Here is a 23,889-nt window from a genome sequence, read left to right on the forward strand (position 1 = left end):
TTCTTCATTCGCCATGTGCAGGGCGTATCACTCCCTTTACTCTAATGGGGCTATGGGGCTATTTCATTTGATCCAAGGGGTCCTATCGTAGCTGATCCACGTTGCACTCTCGTCTGGAGCTGTTCTTTTGCACTCAAGCCCCGGACGACGGACCCTCCAGTTTCTGTTTGACCGATACGTGAAGAAGCGACATACGTCAATAAGTACTCAATTGATCTGAGGTACTATATGCTGGACTAAAGACCGTCCTTCGAGGACGGAGGGTCGTCTAGACTCTCCGGCGGTCTTCGAGACTTGAAAGATTTATAGCAAAGATCTTTGACCCAATCCAGAAAGTTCCATTGATAAGCACCATGGGCAATACTAAGCACAACAAAGATACCACGAAATTAAATATCGCACTACCCCCTCAACCAAAAAATAAAATAAAATAAATGAAAAACCGCCAGCAAACTATCTAAACTCTACAAGCGGAGAATTCTTGAATAGACAAGCACACATGTGAGGCATGAAAGGGCACCCTTTTGTCCCCTAGTTTATTAGTACATGCTCCTTGGTGTAGGGGTATACATCATCATCAGAGAGAGAGAGAAGCCCTAGTTTCCAAGACTACTTACAAAACCAAATGGCAATTTAAGCACAACATGGTTTCTCTCTGATAGTTCAACAAGAAGAGAACATAATCGAGTTTTACGTTCAATATTAGGATAACATTGTACTTCTTTGCAATAAGATTTATTGGATAACACTGAAACAGAAGAGGCATGCACTAGACTGATCTGGTCTCAAATCGAATTAAATACATTAGATAATATTGTACTTTTATCAAATGATTCCCTAAATATACATTCTATCAAAATATTAAAAACAGAAATTTCAGCAAAAAGGCAAAACAGAAGCAGGGACTTTCTAGTGAAATATAGCAACAAAACTTGGTGCAGTAAATAAATAAGAATAAATGCAACTTACTGATCGTTTGGAAAAGTGAACAAACCCAACTGGGGAGCGACTCTTCTTAGATAGTACGACTCTGTCCAACTGAAAAGGGGATATTGTACCATAGCTAATTTACAAACGCATCATTATGTTCAAAGGAATCAAGATTGTAATCTGACAGACCTTTCCAAGTGGCTCAAACAATCTCTTCAAGTAGTTTTCATCAGCATCTGTAGGAAAGTTCCGAACAAATGCTATTTTTGTCTGTCAAGTGCAAAAATGACCGGGTAAAGTAAGCTGCAATGGACTGATTCTAATAAGCTTTGTTTTAAAATTCAAAAGACAATGAATGATGCACCTTAGCAAGTTCTTCAGGATCAACTTCAGGTTCCTCCTCAGCCCACTCTACAGCTGGATGACAATTAGCAGCAAGAAGAAAATCTGAATTGGATCCCAACCGATATGCTCGTGCAGCAGCCTGTGATTTAGAATTTCCAAGGAGGCAGGTTCAAATTTCTAAAAGCATGGATCGCATGATTGTTTGATCTGATTAGCCTCCATGACTATATTAGCAATTTGGTTTATAAACTTGATACAGAGTTCAAGTATTTAGGGTTAAAATTTGTCGATTGACAAAGATGCAAGGCTAATGCATCAATGCTCCTAATTTTTTTTGAGTGACCGTGGTGCAGTTAAGTCATTGATGTTTGATTTTTTGGGAACTATTTTGAGCAATCCTGTTACACAGATCAGATAATACATATTGGAAGGGTAAAAAAAATACAGTTAAACAAAGCAGAGTCCAGAAGAGGAAAAACTTTGATATTGGATATAACACGGATGAAATCATCCAACTAGGGAAGAAGGAAGTGTTTGAAATAAGACACACACACAAAAAAAAAAAAAAAAAAAAAAGAGCACAACAATAGAAATGATTCACATCAAGAAATATGGATTGTAGTACGAGTTGCATACGTCAACCCACAAAAGCTCAATCTACAGTCACAATTATAATGGATGAATAGACAACTATACACCAAAAAGGTCCACCAACTTAATTCGAGAAAATTAATTTAAAAGCGGATAGTACATGAACTCTAGCACCGACTATCAAACATAAAGTAAAAATTAAGAACCATGAGCAACATAACAGCAAAGAATCCACTGAATGTGAAAGAAAGACGAACTAAGACACCAGAGACTTAAGGTACTAGTGTGGTGGTCGATTGAACTTTAATGGTCACCCTAATAGAAAGAAGAGAACTTCAAATGGCAGATTGATAGACCAGTATTTAGCATGTCAGATCATAAAGCAAAAAGAAGCAGCTCCGTCACTAACAGGAATAAGGAGCCAAGCCAACTTAAGAACAAATCTGATAAAAAGAGACCAATGGAATACCCCAGACAGCAAGCAATTCATGAGGCAAACCCCTCACCAGTAACTCCAAGTAAAAATGCAAGACACACCGTGAGTTCTCTAAGGTTGGGAGGAACACATTCATAGAAGTATCCAAAATGTACACATACCAATGTGAAAGGATCGGATGTAGCAACAAAAAACTCAAGGGAAGAAGAACCAAAAATCACCTTCAGAGGAAGTTCATTTTATAATTTCAAACATGAAACACCATGAATATGGAGCGCAGGCTGTGAATTAAAAAAAATATATATTGAGTACAAAGAAGTTCTCCAACAGTTGTAGCGACAAATAACTCAAGGGAAGAAAAACCAAAAATCACCTTCATAGGAAGTTCATTTTATAATTTCAAACACGAAACACCATAAATATGGAGCGCAGACTGTGAATTAAAAATATATATATATATTGAGTACAAAGAAGTTCCCCGACAGTTGGTACAGATTGATTCAATCCTTTAATATAGTTTGGGGCAACCTGCCTGTTGAATTGTCACAACTAGTGATCATTATTTGCCACATTAAAGAACTTAACTAGAAGAAACCCCACATTGCTGATTGAGTTGTTAGCAGTTAACTTTAAATTTCTTTGGGGGGAATTGTGTTTTAGTGGGACAAACTCAAAATAATGGCTACTTGCACCAGAGCACAGATGTTATTTGGAAATTTATCAAGTGAAGCAGAACTCCTAAATGCCATGATAACTAAACAAAAATTTAAATGACACAAAGAAACCTGACCAATCAAGGGAACAAAACCTATTTTTACAACGGCAACTACAAAGTAGTGTACTATAAAATCTTATAATATCAATTGGTACAGATATTTTATCGCACCTCTAAGTCTTGGTGATCAAACAAATAGGACTAGGTATGTAGCTTTTACAAACTCGTAAATGAAATAGCAAACAAACTGGACCTTTATCAGAAACAAAAGGCAATAAAATTGAATACAAAGAACCATGGATGCCACATAAGAAAGGTTTCAAAATTTTCAAAAAATGTTGACATATGATTTTGATATTAAGCCATTTGCGACATTACACAGCCTATCCCAACTGAGAGTTGACCCCATAACTCCCCCTTTCAAATTTCAAGTTTGTTATAGAACAATTTAACCAACTTCGGCAAGTTTTCAAGCAATATTAATATATTTATGGATGTTATTTTTCAAGTTATTTTAACTTGGGCAGTTAAGGATGCTCTTCTAGCAGATTATCAGAGCATCATAGGAAGAAAGTGAGTTGGGATGTTAAATTCTGGAGGAATATGCATAAGGTTTCAGGTAAAATCTTATCATCAGAAGTTGGTTAGAGCCGCAGATCACCTTTTCTTAAAAGTGCATCTAATTTCTAAGGAGCTGGAGTTTTGCCCAAGGTGCATTTCTTTGTGAAGATTAAGACACTGAAGAATATAACAAATTAAGGAAAGATTTGGCCTAACTGGTCTTTTATGGGCCAGGAGGCTAGGGAATTGCAATCAGGTGGTGGCCACCGGCCAGGGAGGTTTGGTCCCTTCTGCTGTTTTTTTTGGAGATGTAGTGGGTATTGCTAAGAATAGTGGACCTAATTCTTAGTTGGAGGAAGGACTAATGGACAAGCAAGACTTAGGATGCAGCTGCTGTTCTGGTACATTTAGGAAGAGGGTAATTAATTAGCAGTCATTAGGAGGAGCTGATTCATAAAGTAATAAAGGCAGCATTTTGGAGCTTCAAGTCTGGTGCGTGGGGAGGTTAATCCTTCTCCCAAATCACGTCTGAATTTTGAAGAGAAACTAGATTCCTTCGTATAAACGGATTCATAGTTTTCACTTTTAAGATTCGATTTTAACTTGTTAAAAAAGAAAATTTAAGTGACAAAGGAAAGATCGATGATGGAACCAGAATCAAAACCACCAACCTGAGCTTCTACCCTGTATGATTTGAGATGCAACAAGTGAGTCAATTAATGTGATGCAATTGTCAAAAAAAGGAACAGTTCCAAGATTGAAAATGAATAACGATCAAACTAAAAGAAAAAGCAACTTACAGCATGTGATGAGAACTTCACAATAGCAAAACCCCGATTCTGTTGCTTTTGACCAAGAGGGGTGTCTCCACTGCTGAAGGGCCTCGCAAGATCAACAGATACAACATCTGGAAAAGCCTATCATGCAAAAAAAATATTCAAATGTAGCCTATCTGAGTCAACATCAATTTCAAATAACCCACTGAAACACATACCTGGCGTACAATTTTATCAAATTCATCTGCACTCCAATCTGATACATGAGAAGACAATAACATCAATATATTTTCACACACAACAAAGTTCCATAAAGCATGCGGTACAAAATAAAAGTACGAAAATGCTTTATTTGACATGAAAAAGGAAATGATATTATTTCATAAGGACAAAGCTATAATAAAAGTAATGACTACGAATAGAATTATCAAACTTCCACCAATACACATATACCAATAAAAACAATGTCATCAGAAACCAAAAAAGCATATAACCACCACCCCCCCACCCCAAAAAAAAAAAAACCCCGAAAAAAGGAACAAATCCATATATTAAAAAACTGGATGATAAAAGAAAACCTAGGAGGGGGCAACAAAAAGATTCCACTGAAGTGAAAAACTGGTTGATAAAACAAAACCATGAAGGAGATAGAAGGGGGCACAAAAAGATCCCATGGCTCTTGCTTTGAGATGCAAGCAAAGAACTTCAAAAGTACTAAACATATAGTACCTAGCATTGGCACTTGCAAATGTACCTTAGATACTAGAAACTGAAATGTGTGAAAATAAAACCAACCTTTGTGAAGGTTTCCCAAATATAAAGAATTTTGTTCGTTAGATGGAAGAACACCAATCTTTTTCTCATCCAGCTGAAACATAAAGGCCCACGAGTTAAAAACAGATTAGTTGCGAACATCCTGTAAGTTATGGATGAAATGATAAGCAACCAAAAAAGTCATAATGAATTTAACTATAATGGACCAATACATCATAAATTATGCAGATTTAAGAAAAGACTACTTCTATAATTAATGTCACTTTCTTTTTTATTAACATGGATTTTGAGAGTTGTGTAATTTGTATTTTTTTTTTTTTTTCTATTTTTCATGGACTTCTTGTCCTCGCATCCTCTTGTATCTTTTCTTTTTTAATTAATAAAAAAATTATTTGTTTCTTATTAAAAAAATGACATGGCTATATTTCATACTTTTTAAATATTCAAGGGTAAAGTGATGTGTAAAAACTAAAATATAACATTTTAGGTATAAAATGGAAGTTTTATGCATAGCTATGTAATAAACTCAATTACTTATAAGTTATAAATACTTGTTTGGTCTATCTGCAACTAACCACATTAGAATATATCTCACACCCTTACCCAACCATCAATCGTCTGACATGGGTCATTCACCAATTTAGAGGAGTCCATGTAAAAAAGACTAAGAGTTACTGAAATATAAAGCTAGTTTACACACAGCTTCAACTGTATCAATCCACCCTAACATTATCTTTTGAAGTTTGAAATCCATTGCATTGCCCACAATTTGGTCAGTCTTATGCGGTAAAGGTAAAGGCATCGCAATGAAAAAATAATTCCAAACTCAACATGGAAAGAGTAAATAAGTAGTTTTCCCCTATGAAATTATCATTATTCGCCTAATCTGCCCAGTTTTTGCTTTTACCGTAATTCCAGATTTTTCCTTCACAGCTTTGTCTGCAGCCTCTTTCATTGCAAAACGTATGAAGCAATATCCCTGTGTAACAAATGAACAGGATACCCAGATGATTATTTTAATGAAATGGTAAGAGCACAACAGACGTACATTTAAAGAAAGGATAAGAATACCAAAATAAACACAACCGGAAAAAACAAAAAACTAAAGAGGAAAAAAAAAAAGGAAGAGACAAGGAAAAACCTTGGAATTGCCTTTCTGGTCCGTTATTAGACGTACTTCCATAATTTCCCCACAAGTAGAAAATACCTGAAAGAGACAAATATATAGTTAAGGTAACAACATGTGTCATCTAGTCAAGCTACTACAAACCTTGACTCTTCCAACCTAAAATATTTCATTCTTATTACTGGACAACATGTTACTATACCTTTGAAGGGTAAATATACTTTGGGACGGGACCGCACTCCGAGAAGTGGCCAGGAGTACCGCTAGGCCAAACCGAGATATATCTTAGCTTGTCTATGTGTCAACTATGTCCTACAACCGCCATCAAGAATACAAGAATCCTGATGGGACATTAGTTACTAAAATACAATGTCCAAATCCTAGTAGGGTATCACTTATCATTAGAACTCCACAAGATTCACGATATCTTACTCGATACACTCACATGAGCAATTTAATTCATAAAATAGGGTCTTTTGCGACTCAATTCAACAAACAAGCTTTAATCCTGATTACTAGGGGTTGGCTAAATGGATCCATCTACGGTTGGCTCTATGAAAAGCCATTTCCTCAATGAAATGCATAGCAATATGATAGTCAGGTATAGTCAAATTCAATACTTGTAAAATCAACCAATCATGTAGTTTGATTAAGAAAGAATTGTAAGGGTATTAAGGCCTCGTTTGGGAACATGCTAAGTTAGTACATTTTTAGCTATTTGGCTAAAATATGAACTAAAAAAAACTAGTATGTTTGGGATGACTTTTTGGCTTTTTACAAAAAGATGTGTAAAACGTAGAGAGAAAAGAGAATCTTTAACTTTTTGGTATAGATTGTTGGCTTTTTGGCTAATTTAGTAACTTTTTGGCTTTTTGGATAAAAAGGAGGGTTCCCAAACGAGGCCTAAGTCGTGAGGACTTCAAAGAAGACTTTGTAGTTGGCACCAATGTATAACTCATCTATTGCTTCAACAAAAAAATAGCAATCTACAAAGTAAATGACAAACCTCATGAATCTTGCTTTCGGTTGTACTACGGGACAAACCACCAACAAAAACCTCTGAACCTCTGATTGCATGTTCTTCACAGCCCCAAAAAAAGAAGCATAAACCAACCCATTAGTGACATGACAATTTCTAGAAATGACATACAAAACCACAAAGAAATTGCATTTAAAAATTAAGCTTATCAATGACTCATAGGAACTATAAATAGATATATCATATATAGACATAAGCATAGGCAAATATATATATATGAAGAGATTGTAGCTAAAATCCATATCAATTTTATAAGTTGTGTGATTTAAAAGATGTAGCTAAAATCCATATCAATTATACTTCAATTTAATTTTAATTGTGTTAGATCAGACAACAATGTGAGGATAGTTACTATAATATGATAGATAGTTACTTACGATGGTCCATTGAATGATGATCCAGCGGATGACTCATCTGAAAAATAGAATGACAAACAATGTCAATCCTGTATAAAGGTCAGGAAATCTAAACATGGAAAGTTATGCAAACATTGTTACCAAAGAACACTTTATCAAGCATAAGCTCAAGTCAGAATAAGAGGCAATATAGTCACAAAATATCAATAAAAAATATGCATTTACCTACGTTTGTTGGTTACGTATTCCCTAACTTATTTTTGCTTTCGGCTTTCATTAAGGAAAATTAAAGATTGAGTGAAAGCAAGACTTTTTTGCATTTTTTATGGTAATTTATGAAAAGGACATATGTATTTTCTGACATTTGGTACAATGGAAAAGGAAAGTCAACAGTAAATATTTTTCATGGTCAATGAAAAAATAAATAAATAAAACATATTTGGGCAGAAAATATTTTTTTAATTTTGTAAGGCGGAAAATATTTTCCAACTCAAGTCTTACCAATGTCACCACACTACCACTGCCACCATCACAGTTTCCATTACCACCACTGCCACCCCAGCACCACGCCACCACCAAAGACAGAAAAATATTTTCTGCCCAAACAATCGGAGTAAATGACACAAAAATTGTCTCACTTGTCGTTTTATGCAATCACTACTTAGAAAAGAAAACTAGTTCAGTAATACCAAAAAAAAACACTAATTTTGTGCGCAAAATAACAGGCAAGAAAATTCAATATAAACACAAGTATAAACCAAGAAACAATTACACTGCAAATTGGATAGATTGTCCCAATACGGTGGAAACAAAATGCCCTTACACGCATAATGGGTAACAAAGAAGCGTTTCAATGACCCAATTAACAATTCCTGTTTGTTTTAATGGAAAATTTTCTAATACCAATTCGAAATTCTTCACATAAAAAATATATAAATAAAAATAAAAAATTGAATTTGAAGATGCACAGTAGATTAAGGTATAGCGAGAATGGATAATCGAATTACCTGGAAATGGGAATTCGGATTGCAGAAGGAGCGCGGGAACTGGGGAATCGAACGAAAACCCTAGCGCAATATAGAGGGTGTCGTAAACTGTCTGGGTTACTACTGGAGTGACTTTTGAAATATCCTTTTCTGTGTTTGTTTTTGGTTTTTTTATTCCGGGTAGTGAAACGGGTCAGGGGCCCAATTACAAATGGGCAGGCGGGGTACGGATTAATTTTATAACTCTATAAATAAAAATATTACTAATAAAAATGACAGATAAGTTGTGTGATTTAAAAGATGTAGGATTATGAATAAATAAGTGAATAACTCTATAAATAAAAATATTACTAATAAAAATGACAGATAAGTTGTGTGATTTAAAAGATGTAGGATTATGAATAAATAAGTGAATAATTGTTTGAATGTCAATTTTTAGTGTTCTAGTATTAAGGGTTTTTGATAATTGTTTTTTTTTAATAATTTTTTACACACAGGTGTATAGAAAAAATAAAAATAATAATTTAATAATTTATAATAACTTTTTAATTCTTTTGCTAAAATCTCTACATCCCCAACATGGCCTATTACACTTGGTTTAGAATTAGATGGGAAGAGAAACAAATAAAATAAAATTAGTTAGTTTCTTAAGGGTTTATTGATAGAGTAGTGATATACAAATAAAACTTTTATGATGATATGACGTAACATAAACTTTTCATCTTAAAATAAAAATATTCATGAAGATATACTTATGAGTAAATCACACTGATACCCTCTAAGATTTATATTTATTATAGTTCTCCCTTCAATTTTTGAAAATTACACCTCCCTTATGAGCTTTAAAGTTTCATTACAGATTCTCCTCCTCAGCAATTTAATTTTTTTAAATACCAATTTTGCCCTCATTGGGTAAATTACATTAACACCCCTCACATTTTAAAAATTACAATCCCTTCCCTAAGTTTAAAATAGCATTACCAATTGTCCCCTTAGTTAGTATTAGTTGAAAAAAAATCATTGAAAAAAAAATAAATTGAAAAAAAATTTTGTTAATAAAATTTTTAAATTTCCCTTTAAAAACCAACATAAACTCATTTTTTGAATTTGCGTTTTTTTCTCAAATTTACAAACTAAGACAACCATTTATAAACCAAAAAAATTATCAAACAAGTTTTTATGATAGTTTTTTTAATTTTTTGTAAATATAAATTGAAAACTGAAAATGAAATGGTTACCAAACATGTTTCAGATGGTAAAAATATCGTAAAATTAACAAATAATTAAATAAGTTACCAATATAAGAAATGACTTATCAAAAGATTTTTGGGCTATGTATGATTTGATTTTTAGAAATTTTTTTTAAAAATTAAAAATTAATATGGTTAATAAATAAAAAAATAAAAAATAATTATAATTTTTATATAATTTTTATCTTTTGAGTGGTTAGAAATAATTTTTTACAAATTAAATTGAAACAGTTATACGTATGTGTATAACCTGCCCAACAGTTAAAATAATAATTATTTTTTACCCTTAAATGATAATTATTTTTTATTTTTTATTTCTTAACCAAATTAATTTTTAATTTAAAAAAAAAAATCTAAAAATCAAACCATACATAGCCTAAGAATCTTTTGATAAATCATTTCTTACGTTGGTAACTTATTTAATTATTTGTTAATTTTACGACATTTTTACCATCTAAAGCCTATTTGGTAACCATTTCGCTTTCAGTTTTCAATTTATATTTATAAAAATTAAAAAAACTGTCATAAAAACTTATTTGATAATTTTTTTTGGTTTATAAATAATTGTCTCAGTTTGTAAATATGAGGAAAAAATGTAAATTTAAAAAATAAGTTTACATTGGTTCTTAAACAAAAATTTTAAAATTTTATTAACAAAATTTTGTTTCAAATAATTTTTTTTCAATTAATTTTTTTATTCAATGAATTTTTTTTCCAACTAATACTAACCGAGGGAGCAATTGGTAATGCTACTTTAAACCTTAGGAAGGGGATTGTAATTTCTAAAATGTGAGGGATGTCAATGTAATTTACCCAATGAAGATAAAATTGGTATTTAAAAAAATTAAATTGCTGATGGGGGGAATCTGTAATGAAACTTTAAACCTCAAGGGGGAGATGTAATTTCCAAAAAGGAATGGGAGAATTGTAATAAACATAAACCTCAGGGGGTGCCAGTGTAATTTACCCTATATTTATTTATAAGAATAACTTGGTTCTGGTTCAAAAAATAGTTTACAAAAAATTCTACTCTTTTTTTTTTGTATTTTAATATTTTCAATGAATTTTTTTAATATTTTAAACAATTTTTTTAATTTTTAAACACACCTAATATAAATACACTTAAAAAGTATAATATTTGTGAAAAAATCTTTAAAAAATACACTAAGTATCCAAAAAATACAAAAAAAAAAAAACAAAAATTCAGTATATTTTTGTGTATTTATTAATTTTTTAAAATATTTTACTATTTAGATATATCTAAGTAAAGTGCATCTAAAAATAAATAAATAAATAAAATTTAAAAAATATTTACTAAAAACAAAAAAAAAATTTGAAAAATGAATAGTTTAATTTTCAAAAAATTAAAATGTATTGAATGTTACTTTTTTTTTTCTTTTTCTTTTTTCTTTTTTCTATGAATTTTATTTTATAATGAAGTTGTCAAAATAGAGCAATTATCATATAGTTGCATTATGCAATTGGTGAAGACAAAGCTTCACAACACTTTTGGTGGATGATATCATTGGTTTCACAAAGTACCAGTCTTCCATCTACTTGGGTACACACTCGCATTTTAGAGGAACCAGAACTGTCGAATTTAAATGAACAACAATGATTCATCCCTCCTTTTTCCTCCACCCCCTTTGACCCCCTCTCTCTCCCATTGGCTACATTTTCTTTTTCTTTTTTTTCTTACTCTTCCAATCACCACCCGCCACGTGGCAAGAGGGTGAAGGGGTGACCCCCAAAAGGGGGTCCCAAGCATTATTCTTAAATGAATTTGCTTGGGTTAAATGGTAACGATAATTCCATTTCTTGGGGGGGCCATGAATGCAAACTTTATTGATCTACTTAAATTGATCACCTGAAAGGCGTACAAATTTTAAATGCACAAAAGTTCTGATCATTTGAAAGACAAAAATCTCAGACATTTTTATTTTCAAGGATTGATCACATATTTTGGGAAAATGATGCCCAGCCATGACAATGCCAAACATATCAGGATTGAACTCGTTCAATTGTTTAATGGACTTCAAAATTGGTAGTTGACGACTAATGAGGATGGATGTCAAACATGATGACATCGCTCTGCCATATGAAAGTGATGCAGTGCCAAACATAAATCAGCAGACTATTTGAATAATTACAGGAGAGCGGCATCTCAAAAACAATCAAACGTTCAATGCCTGCCTGGCTACAACCAACTTGATGGGATGGAATACAATTGGATCTCCCCTGGCTCAAATAACTGAATCCAGCATATATTTATTTTCGACTGATGGAGGCATATTACAGGAAAGAAAATCCAGAAAAAAAAGATAAATAAAAAGGCCACCCTCAAAGGGGCCTGTCAAGATTTTTTTTAGACAATTTGATTTGAGAAGGTTAAACAGTGAGCAAAAACAAAGAAGAAAACCCAACAGAAGAAAAGAACCTAGTAACGGAGCCAGTAGGTCCTGCGTCTAAACCAGTTGTAATCGGGTAGACCCTGGATAGGCCCCATGGCAGCAATGGCAACATCCTGAAAAGACCGAACAAAGACCAAAGATAGTTTAGACCAACTATCGAATCAAATGAGAACCCTGGGGAAAGTTTCAACATTCTGCCCTCATAGTATTTGAGTTTGCAATTAGCAACAGGATCCATTTGTCCTTACCTGGTCAAAAATAAAACGGTTTGCAACACGTTTGACAGTGCTAGCATCAACAGCATCGATCCTGGCAAACAATTCTGCGTACGGGATTCTTCGTCCATATGTAAGTAGCTGCAAGAACAGAAAGAATTAAGTCAAACAAGAAGCACTTTACATTTTAAGGAAAGAATTTAATAACTAAAGCATCTCTTATTCTCTCACAAACATTTTAAAGAGACTGGTTACTGTTATATAACCAGAGTTCACATTTCAGAGACATTTTTTAAGATCTACTGTCTTAGCAGACGCTCAAATAGATGATCCATGCGGTGAGATTCAAAAAAACAAGTTTCTTTTTAGTCGGCCCAAGTCGCATTGAAACCAAACTGTATGCAAATCCTAAAAAGACACTTTTTATTTTATTGACTTATGAATGCATCTAGTGTTTTACCTGGCGCCCAATATCTTCAGCAATAGGACTGGTTCCATCCAAGTGAAGCAGCAGAGCAGATTTCAACTGCAGTACAACATAAATGAACAGCTGGCTTAGATAAAATTAATTTCCTCTTCTAAACCAGAGCAGATCACAAACAACAATAATGGATACCCAGAGATTGCGGTATGAATTACGATGGACCCCAAGATATAAGTTCATCTACCGCACAACATTTGATAGTCAGAAAAGTGTAGTAGATGTCTTCTGTGACCCACCATCATAAACTATTTTGGAACATCTTACCTTCATCATCTAGTATTTTACCTGACCCCCCAACGTTGGCTAACGTTATAAATAGAGACATGGATCCACTTAATTTGACTAACAAAATGGCCTTTGATAGAGCCGCATGGAGAAGAAAGATTCATGTAGCCAACCCATTTGATGGGACTTAAGGCTTGGTTTGGTTTATATATGGCGCGTATATCATCCACAAAATAGAGTGGTAGAAATACATGCTCTTTACTTTTTGGATCAAATATATATAATCAATGTTAACGAGAACATGGTATGGCAATTTGGCAAATGCTCTAAAAAGTAATGGTAAGTTGATATAGATCACACTATTAGATATCACATGAAAACATATTTCCAAGAGTATTATACACCCTTTTTCCTACATTTTATACTACCAAAACACCACTCTCTCTAGATTTTAATTGATTATATTCAATAGCCAATAAAAAAAAATTATATAAAAAGGAGGCACCTAGGGGGTGCAACTCGTATACAAACATCATATTCAACTTTTTCTTCTATGGAAATGTTAAGAAAATGAATAGGAAAGTATTTTTGGATCACTTCAGCTCGCTAAATTCACTATTTTGGAATGGGATGTGCATTCCAAATCATAAATCACTAGGATATTAGTGTTTTCGTGAGTATTGATATGTGTACATATATGCTGTTTACGTTCATTAAAATAGATAAAACCTGCGCATAAACAATAGACAACAAGGGAAAGTACAAAAACTGGTAGCTAACCTGGTTACGAGCACGAGTAACATCAGCTTCCGAAACTCGATAACATAACTTGCTCAGCTCGTACATAATAGCATAGGCTAAATCATCAACACAATCAGGCTGTTACAATAAAATAAATAACTACAATTATTGAAGTATAAATTGCAGCAATAATTGTCACTTTTAATCAATCAATAAAGTTCAGCATGAAACACACGCAAGAAAAAAGACACAAGTATTAAAACCTAACAGACAATATTGCTGCTCAAGGTGTCTGCACATGCATCTATGTATCAGAAACTCGATATAAACTCGATAAGTGATTGCACATGCATCTATGTATCAGAAACTATTTAGTAATTACTAACGTACAAAACATTCTACCCTTATAATCTAGAGAGTTGCCGAAGGTGTGTTAAGAAATTCAGTGTTTGATCCTGATTCATTTGTGGGAAAAAATATTATTTTGACAGATGACTGTATATACATAGTTGGAAGAAATTTTTTTGAATAGGCAGTTTACCAAAAAAATATTTAAAAATGGGTAATAAGGAAAAATAATAATTAAATTTTTAAAAATTTGAAACTTGGACACAAAATGGAACAAATCTTTTAACTAGAGTCTTAAGCAGAGTACACCATTTTCCCCCCTTTGTAGGCAAGCCTAAAATTACCATTAATGGTACCAACCAAAGCTTTCATTGACTATGGTTTCAAGTCTGAGCTCTCCCAAAATGGAAGCAACCAAAGGGTACCCAATCTCAACAACTATGTTTCACCCTAGACCCATGTCACCCATCAAAAAAGTGAATGGGGGAAAGGAACGAAAGATAGAAGAGTGAAAGGGAAAATAAAACCCAATAATTTCAGAAGAGAAGCTTAAATCTGAGTCATGGGAATAACAGCAAAAAAAAATTATAAAAAAATGAAAGAAAAAAAGATAGAACAACACTCTTACAACAAGAGGAAAAAGGCCCTCGTACAAACAAAATCATAATTCTGGAATGCATCTCACCTTAGCAATGGCATAAACGCCAAAAAGACCAGTGTCCTTATAGTTGGTGTTAAATGCCATCATGGACTCAGCAATCTCATTTATGCCAACCCTCTGTGCAAGCTCAGAACTGTTTACAAATTATCAAAACTAGTTAACACAACTGCTCACAAGTTATAATTCAACAGTGAATATTCAGCTTTATTTATTAGTTCCCAACAAATGACGTCCAATGACTCACCCCATGTGCTTCCCACCACCTGCATGCTTATTCCAGGATCCCAACATAGACTGCATGACCATCAAAGCAATGGAATCTGGATCCATCCAAGGAGCCCCATTGAAAGCAACCGCAAATTGTGCTAAAGGCATATCATCATCAATGATCCTCACCTGATTTTCACACAACAATTACCAGTAAATAATTTTTTGTTAAATTGTTAAGAAGTGCAGAACGAGAATATTGTATTGTTGCCCTGATAACAATTCAAGAAGCATTCCTGTGAAACAAGCACACCTCGGAACCTGTAAAAATTGCCGGCTCTTTAGCAACTAATTCAGAAGTTGTGGTTGGATCCGATGACAATTTGGTAAACAACTTCTTCACTTGCTCAACAAGGTCCTCATGCTTCACAGCTCCAGAAGCAGCAATTACCTAGTAGCTCCAGGAAGAACACCCAATGTTTAGGACTTCAAGAAAGTAAATTGATGGCATTGAATAATTGATAGATGAATGAAGGCAAAGCCAACATGTTAACATCTAAATAGAACTAGCAATAAATTACGAATAGACAAAATGCTCAGAACTTTATGTCACCACCTACCATTCTGGATGTAGTGTAGTGTGTCAATATATACTTTTGAAGATGATCTTTGGTGACAGTCCTGACATTTTGAGCAGGACCAAGAATGGTTCTGCCTAAAGGCGTGTGCTGGAAAGCGGTTGCATGCAAATGGTCGAAAATAACTTCCTCTGTTTGGCCTTCAACCTATAAAGAATAATACAATAATCACAAGGAGCAAGCACTCAAACAATTAATAATAAAGTAATTTGATTTGACTGAATCAAAAGAACATCTAGAGATGATTTAGTTGATGAAATGAAGAAACCACCAAAGAATACTCAAAACTATTAGTCCACAAATCAGATCATTCAAAATCTAATTTCAATCAACTTCTGCCATGCCTTAAACATTAAACTTCAGCACTGCTATTTTCCCCATATATTATATAACTATTTGGGAGAGAGAACAAAAAATATCATTTTCTCAAATGTCGATCCTACTAATCAATTTACAAATCACTGGTCAGAATAGAACACTACAGACCTAAATTTTTAAATGAACCATGTACCAATCAAACAACTGGTTTTGTGAGAACCTCAAACAAACGAGGGGGGAAAAAAAAAAAACACTTTACGCAAACATTTTGAATTCATGAATTCTCTAACTATTCCACAACGCATAAAAAATAATAAACAAATAAAGAAGATAAATTTAGTATAAAAAATCTCAGCCTGATTAAGCCATACCCAGAAAACAAAATTTATGGGAAAAAATGAATTAAGAAACAAACTTATTCAATGATTATTAGTAATATCTCCTCATCATCAACCAAAATTAAGAAATACCAAAAAATCAATTTTGATGGGGAAAATTGAATTAAGACACAAATTAGTCAATGATGATTACCTCCTCCATCTCCCTCAAAATCACATCACGCTCTCTGCTAATCCTCTTCTCATCAAACTTGGAATTTTGCAATATATCCGCCAATATATCCAAAGCTCTAGGCACATCCTTATCCATAACCTTAGCATAATACGTAGTCTGTTCTCTCGAAGTATATGCATTCAAATGCCCCCCCATATTCTCAATCTCCTCCTCCAATTCCCTCGGGGTCCTCTTCTCAGTCCCCTTGAAAATCATATGCTCCAGAAAATGAGCAGTTCCGTTGGTCTCATCGGTCTCGAACCGACTTCCGGCGTCGATCCATACACCGACGGTAGCGGTCTTGGAGGCAAGGGTTGACTCGGTGGCAACTCGGAGGCCGTTGGGGAGAGTGGTGACGCGGGTGAGAGGGGTAGCGAGGATTGAGGTGTGATCGGTTAGGGTTGGGTGAGGGGAGTTGTGCTTGAGGAACCTACGGTCGGGGTTGTCGAGTTGTTTGAGCTTGTGTTTGACGGATTCGGCGAAGCGGTCGTAAATCATGACGTTTGGAGGAGGAGGAGAGGGGGTTGGTGGTGGTGGTGCGGTGGCAGAGACGGCGGAGGAGGTGGAGAATGGGCGGAGGGTGTGGGTGAGAGGAGAATGGGAACGGCGAGCTAGGGTTAGGAGGTGGCGGATCGCCATGGCTGCTCTTCTTCTTCGTGTTCTTCTTGTTCTAGGGTTTGTTGAGGGGTGTGATTTGTGATACAGAAGAGAGCTCTGATCAACAGAGAAATGGGGTGAACCGACAACCGAGAAGCAACGAACTGTGTTTTGCGGGAAGAGACTCGTGGAGTGCTCACTAGACGACGTCGTAGTTAGGGGTGAGCTCGGGTCGGTTGCGGTTACGAAATTTTCAATTCGTCATCCGTCTGTCAGATTGGTAGATTGGAGAAGATTAATCCGTATCCGTCCGCCAATCCGGCGGATGTGGATTGAACGAATTGGCGGTTTGGCGGATGAATGCGAATTGGTTTGGCGGTTTAAAATTTTATAAATTTTCAACACAATTCAACTTGTGCACTTTCTCAAAAAATAAATAAATAAATAAGAAGAAAGTATTATAGTTAATGACTTAAAAAAATATTACAATCACTGCATGCCTCATCCAAAATAAGAAAGTTTAAAACTTTAGAATATTACAATTCTTATATGCCTTATGTACATACTACAATCACAGCATGCCTCATCTACATACATAAAGTGAGAGGGAGATTTATGATTTGGATTGGGCCGTGGTAGGGGCCGGACAAATTGTGGGCCAAACACATTTGGGCCGTGGCAGCCTTAGACCATCTAGAAAGGATTTTGGTTCGGTAATGGCACAGTTGCTGTGAAACCGAGCTACTTGCTCAATAATGGCATAGTTGCTCGGTAATGGCATAGTTGCATAATTGATGTCGTACTAGCGGTCAAGTGAGGTTCGGTTGAGATGTCCGCTGCCTCACTGGGTTCCACGGTTCATGCGTTAGCTCGGCAGGAAGGTTGACGGCTAACCAGCATGACTTGTCCCGAGCTTGGCTAAGCCGGAATGCAATCGAGCTCGGTCGTCATTGAGCTTGGCGAGCGGCGCGCTCTGGCTAGCTGCGCAGCGCGGCCGTTGACAGCTGAGATGCTGCAGCCCAGCTGCCGAGCCCCCGGTGGTGTGGGCTGGCAGTTAGGTGATGTTCAGCTAGATTCGTACTGACAGATGGGATAGCAGCACCACGTGTCGAGAGACTAATGAGAGTAGATTTGGGGCGCAGAAGGTATATAAGCGAGCCTGCGCCCCCCACGCTGAGACAGATGAACATTTGGTGAGATTTATACTAAACACTCAATCCTCTCTCTCTCTATGTCCCTGTGTGTGTCTAACTTGATCGTCGGAGGGGTATTCCGGCCATACACCGCCGGGTAGCTCACCGCCGTTGTGCTCGCAAGTCGATCGGACAAGCAGGAGCTTGGAAGAAAGGAGTACGAGCTTACCGAAATATTTGCTCCCCGTACAATTGGAGTCGTCTATGGGAAGTTTGACAGATCGGGAGAGCCTCGACGATGTTGGGCGGCTCCCAAATGAAAAGGCCACGGAAGACCTAGATCGAGTTGAAATCAACAGCAACCCAGACAAGTTCTTCATGGTCGGCGCCTCCCTCAATCAAGCCGATAGACAGCGGTTAATTTCCTTCTTGCTCGGCAACCTTGATGTATTTGCGTGGACTCCATATGAGATGCCGGGTGTAGATCCATCTGTTTCGCAACACCGTTTAAATGTTGACCCTAAATGCAAGCTGATCATTCAGAAAAGCCGGTGATCAGCCACAGAGCACACTGCCGCAGTTGTTGAAGAGGTTGACCGGTTGCTTGACGTCGGGGCAATCAGGGAAGTGACTTACCCTACATGGCTCTCTAATACTGTGGTTGTGAATAAGAAAACTGAGACCTGGCGAGTCTGAGTTGATTTCACGGACCTAAACAAAGCCTGCCCCAAAGATTGTTTTCCTCTCCCCAGGATAGACCAACTGGTAGATGCTACAGCACGTCATCATCGTATGAGCTTCCTCAATGCCTACAGAGGCTACCATCAAATTGCCATGCATCCGGAGGACCAAGACAAAGTTGCATTCCTCACCCCAAGAGGAACCTATTGCTATAAGGTTATGCCTTTTGGGCTGAAGAATGCAGGGGCAACTTACCAGAGACTAGTCACCACCATGTTTAAGGAGCAACTCGGCCATACTATGGAAGTGTACATTGACGACATGGTGGTCAAATCCAAGGAAAAGCAGAATCATATAGCTGATCTGGAGGAGACATTCGGCATTCTACGCAAATATGGAATGAAGCTGAACGCTTCCAAATGTGCGTTTAGGATCGGCTCTGGCAAATTCTTGGGTTACATTGTCAACCACCGAGGAATCGAAGCCAATCCAAGGCAAACCACAGTAATCCTGGAACTTGGCTCCCCTTGATTGGTCAAGGAGGTTCAGAAGTTAATGGGGATGACCGCCGCACTTAACAGGTTCATCAGTCGTTCCACAGACCGCTGCCGACAATTCTTTTATACACTACGGCAGGGGCAAGGCTTTTGAATGGTCCGCCGAGTGCGAAGCTGCTTTCAATGGCCTCAAAACCTACCTCCGATCAATTCCACTCTTGACAACACTTTCGGCAGGTGACCCGCTCATTTTGTATCTGGCAGTTTCCGACCGGCCGTCAGCGCCGTACTGATAAAGGAAGAGCTGGGGGAGCAGCAGCCAGTATATTATATGAGCAAGGCAATGGTCGACGTCAAAACACGCTATCTTCTGCTAGAAAAACTCATCCTCGCCCTAGTCATGGCGGCAAGAAAACTGATGCATTACTTCAAGGGGCATAGCATCAGGGTGCTAACAGATTACCCCCTCCGATCAATGCCACGCAGTACGGAAGCATCAGGACGTGTTTCAAAGTGGGCTCTTGAACTTGGCCAGTACGACATTCAGTTTCTACCTAGAACCTCAATCAAGGGACAGGTGCTTGCCGACTTTGTGGCCGAATTCACTGGGGGTCTTGCCGACTTCAAATGTGATGACGTTCGACCTAAGTCAAATTGAAGAATTTATGTTAGAGACATTTGGCAGTTGTACTGTGATGGATCATCCAATTAACGGGACAGCGGAGCCGGAGTAGTAATCATGGCTCCCGACGGCGCAATAATTGAGCAGGCCGTCAAACTCGGCTTCGAAGCATCAAATAACGAAAAAAATACGAAGCCCTTCTGGCCGGTTTGAGGAATGCACACCTTCTGGGTGCTCGGCGTTTGCTGGTATTTTGTGATTCAAAATTGGTGATCAATCAGCTAAAGGGGGAGTACGCAGCCAAAAATGACCGTATGGCGGCTTATATGAAATCGGCTAGCGCCTTGCTGGCCAAATTTGACCATCATGAATTGAATCAGATAACACGTGACCAGAACACACATGCAGACGCCCTAGCTTGCCTAGCCTCCGCCATTAACTCAGAGGTTAAACGGACCATCAAAGTAGGTTTCTGTCACGACCCAAACCCGCCTCTATAGGTTTAGCGCCGTAATCGGCCAGTAATCCGTGATTACCGAAGGTCTGCTTAACAGTAAAAACAGTAATACAGAGTACAGGGGCTGGCGGAAGCCAAAACAGTAATAAAAAGATGTCCAATGAGCTGTGACAGTCTGTATGCAAAAAGACTTTTCATACATATACACATTCAGAATCAAAACAGTATATACATATATCATATACAGGTATTCGGGTTAGGGACCAAATCCCTAACATAACAGTAAAGTACAAGTCTATACAGTCTATACAAAACAGAGACAGAAAGGGGGATCTAAAACACCCGGAAGCAGCCTTGGCTTGGACACACTTGGAACCTCGCAGTGAGGCACGTTGGTTGGCTTGACAAAAAGGGAGTTTAACCCAACGCTCCTAGCTCCGATCCGGTGCTTGGACACCTACATATATATATAAACAGTAAGCTAAAGCCCAGTGAATAACATATGCGTAAAGAGGTTAGGAATGAATGTCCTTTCAGTATTAAAACAGTCATTTAAACAGTATATCAGTTATTCGATCATAGCAGTTATAAGTGGTACATCCAATAGCAAACAGTACAGTAAGTCTTCACAGACCGAACAGTCAATTGATGGCCATCATTATCAGTAAACAGTAGTGGTTCCGAACATGGGAACCGACAGAGATCTCTGTGACAATAGCAGTACAGTACAGTAACAGTAAATTGCTATGGATGCCACGAATGCAGTTCGCAAATAGGACAAGCATTCATTCAGTAAGAAATATCATTTCAGAAAGCAGTACAGTAGATCATTCAGAAAATATTCATGATTGAATATATCTTTACAACATTGTTACTCACAGAGTTCTGGGTTACAGATAGGCTAGTGAGCGTCCTCGGATGCCAACCCTACACAGTTACAGAACGAACACACACTAAGTTACACACTTGGGAAACAATGACTTAGTCCCTAACTTGACTCGGTGTGGTTCTACATCAATATCCTCATTAAGATGCCTTAAACAAGGTCTAGGAATGCCTATGATGAAATGATGATGCAAAGATGTACTTTAAAACACTTTTCAAAATTTTTAGAAAACAGGGGTCTCGCTTGAGCGTGGATTTTTACGCTCGAACGAACTGCAAAAGTACTGGATGCATGAAATTCACGCTCGACGGGCGCCTGACCCCCGCTCGAGCGTGAGACACAAGTCCTCGCTCGAGCAGATTGTAAACACATGAAAAGTACTGGATACACGCATTTCACGCTCGAGCGTTACTTTCCTCGCTCGAGCGGACTGCATGAACTCAGAGTATACGCTCAAGCGTGAAGTTCCTCGCTTGAGCGTGGATCCAAAATCTGGAATTTCCAGATTTGTCTCCAAGCATGAAACTCAACATTCAACACATCAAAACTCAACCTCTTGGGCCCATTTTCTGGAAAAACACTTAAACCCATAATATAACATGTTTTGAAGATCAATTTGTAAAATCAAAGCCCAAGGGTGAGTCAATTGAACCTATTTTCAAACAAAACTTCAAGAACATGATGAACATGCAACATGCAAGTGTTTAATTGAAATCAAAGCTTCCAATGCATGATCAAATGAGTCAATTCACTCTAAGACATGATGAATTCATGGACCATAGCTAGAATAAAGACATGCATGTAAGAATTTCTATGAAAACAACCTTAAAACTTTACAATGTATACATGCATGCATGATTAAAGCTTTAATTCAACATTTTGAACCAATTCTAGACTCTAATCACCAAACTTCCATGAAACATGCAAGATACAACTAGAATTCAAGTTCAAGAGGATGATTCTCCAACCTTAGGTCCTCAATTTCAAGTCTAGAAGCTCAATTATGCAATCTACTCTTCAATTCTTCTAGTTCTCCAAGCAATTCCCTAGATAAAACCAACCTCTCCTAACTCTCTCTCTCTCTAATCGGTTTAGGCTCAAGAAAAGGCTGAAGAACTGTGATGCCAAGCCTAGGTAAATCAAGACTAATAGATGGCCTAGCATTATCCACTAATGGCAATTTGGTAAATAACTTAAATTGATATAATACGACTTTTTAATCCAATTTAATCATACCAAATCAAATTCCAACTAAATTTATCATAAAATCACATAAATTCTAATTAGCATAAAACACTAATCAGTTTCAGATTCGGCCACTGATAAGGCTTTCAATTTGCAGTTTAAAACATAAAACATGAACAAATCATTTAGCAGTCAAACAGATAGATTTGCATTTAAACTAATATACTCAATCAATCAGTTCAGAATTTCAGTCAATCAGTCACTTAACATGCTTAATCATAGATTAGCACTAATCAGTGGTGAGGGTTGCCACAGTCTCCCCTCCTTACAAAGAGTTTGGTTACCTTCATGTTGGAAGAATATTGGATTCAGAGGAAACAGTTCAGGATATCTCTTGATCATATCGTCTTCCCTTTCCCAAGTGGCGTAAACGCCCCCATGGTTTTGCCAATCAACTTTTACTAACGGAATCTCTTTGTTCCTCAACTTCTTGATCTATCTGTTTACAATTTGAATAGGTCGTTCCTCATAAGTGTAGTCATCACTTAACACTACACGGGTAGGCTCAATCACATGGAAGGGATCTCGGAGGTAATCCCTCAACATTGAAATATGGAACACGTTATGCATACGCTCTATTTCAGGAGGAAGCGCTACTTGATACGCCACCGGATTGATTTTCTCAATAATCTCATACGGTCCGACATATCTCGGCGCTAGCTTGCCTTTAACCCCAAAACGGGTCTGCCCTTTCATCGGTGTCACTTTAACAAAAACGTGATCACCTACTTCATACTCTCTGTCTCGCCTTCGGACATCCGCATAACTTTTCTGTCGGCTTTGTGCGATTTTCAGTCTCTGTTGAATCAGTTTCACTTTTTCAGTGGTTTCCTGTACAATCTCGGGCCCAAGCAAAAGCCCATCTCCAACTTCTGCCGAGCAAATTGGAGATCGACATTTTCTGCCATACAAAGCCTCGAAAGGCGCCATACCAATGCTTGAATGAAAGCTGTTGTTGTAGGCGAATTCAGCCAACGATAAGTGGCTTTCCCAATTTTCCTGAAAATCAAGGACACACATTCTCAGTAAATCCTCCAGAGTCTGGATGGTTCTTTCTGACTGGCCATCTGTCTGAGGATGGTATGC

The 23,889-nt window shown here is 36.8% G+C and overlaps 2 protein-coding genes across 2 annotated transcripts in view; both read right to left on the bottom strand.

Moving 5' to 3' along the window:
• Nucleotides 1-8,774, bottom strand: part of LOC114265016 (uncharacterized) — a 25,659-nt gene extending 16,885 nt beyond the window's left edge. Inside the window, exons 1-12 of the mRNA XM_028205751.2 lie at nt 8,657-8,774; nt 8,151-8,245; nt 7,671-7,707; nt 7,261-7,334; nt 6,270-6,335; nt 6,036-6,107; nt 5,150-5,222; nt 4,573-4,610; nt 4,379-4,495; nt 1,295-1,414; nt 1,120-1,200; nt 970-1,038 (exon numbers count right to left, since the gene is read on the bottom strand). Coding sequence (XP_028061552.2) covers nt 970-1,038; nt 1,120-1,200; nt 1,295-1,414; nt 4,379-4,495; nt 4,573-4,610; nt 5,150-5,222; nt 6,036-6,107; nt 6,270-6,335; nt 7,261-7,334; nt 7,671-7,707 — 747 coding nt within the window. The 5' untranslated portion in view covers nt 8,151-8,245; nt 8,657-8,774. The remainder of the gene's footprint in view (nt 1-969; nt 1,039-1,119; nt 1,201-1,294; nt 1,415-4,378; nt 4,496-4,572; nt 4,611-5,149; nt 5,223-6,035; nt 6,108-6,269; nt 6,336-7,260; nt 7,335-7,670; nt 7,708-8,150; nt 8,246-8,656) is intronic.
• A 3,350-nt stretch (nt 8,775-12,124) lies between these two features.
• LOC114265015 (putative mitochondrial-processing peptidase subunit beta, mitochondrial) lies at nt 12,125-17,497 on the bottom strand. Its single transcript, XM_028205750.2, has 9 exons — nt 16,665-17,497; nt 15,798-15,962; nt 15,491-15,628; nt 15,215-15,366; nt 14,995-15,103; nt 14,001-14,099; nt 12,972-13,037; nt 12,545-12,652; nt 12,125-12,409 (listed from the first exon to the last, which is right to left on the bottom strand). The coding sequence occupies exons 1-9, from the start codon at nt 17,322-17,324 to the stop codon at nt 12,323-12,325; spliced, it is 1,584 nt and encodes a 527-aa protein (XP_028061551.2). The 5' UTR covers nt 17,325-17,497; the 3' UTR covers nt 12,125-12,322.
• Between the last annotated feature and the right edge of the window lie 6,392 nt (nt 17,498-23,889).

This window comes from Camellia sinensis, chromosome 4 (assembly GCF_055761805.1).
Source record: "Camellia sinensis isolate YWXY chromosome 4, ASM5576180v1, whole genome shotgun sequence".
Taxonomy (NCBI): domain Eukaryota; kingdom Viridiplantae; phylum Streptophyta; class Magnoliopsida; order Ericales; family Theaceae; genus Camellia; species Camellia sinensis.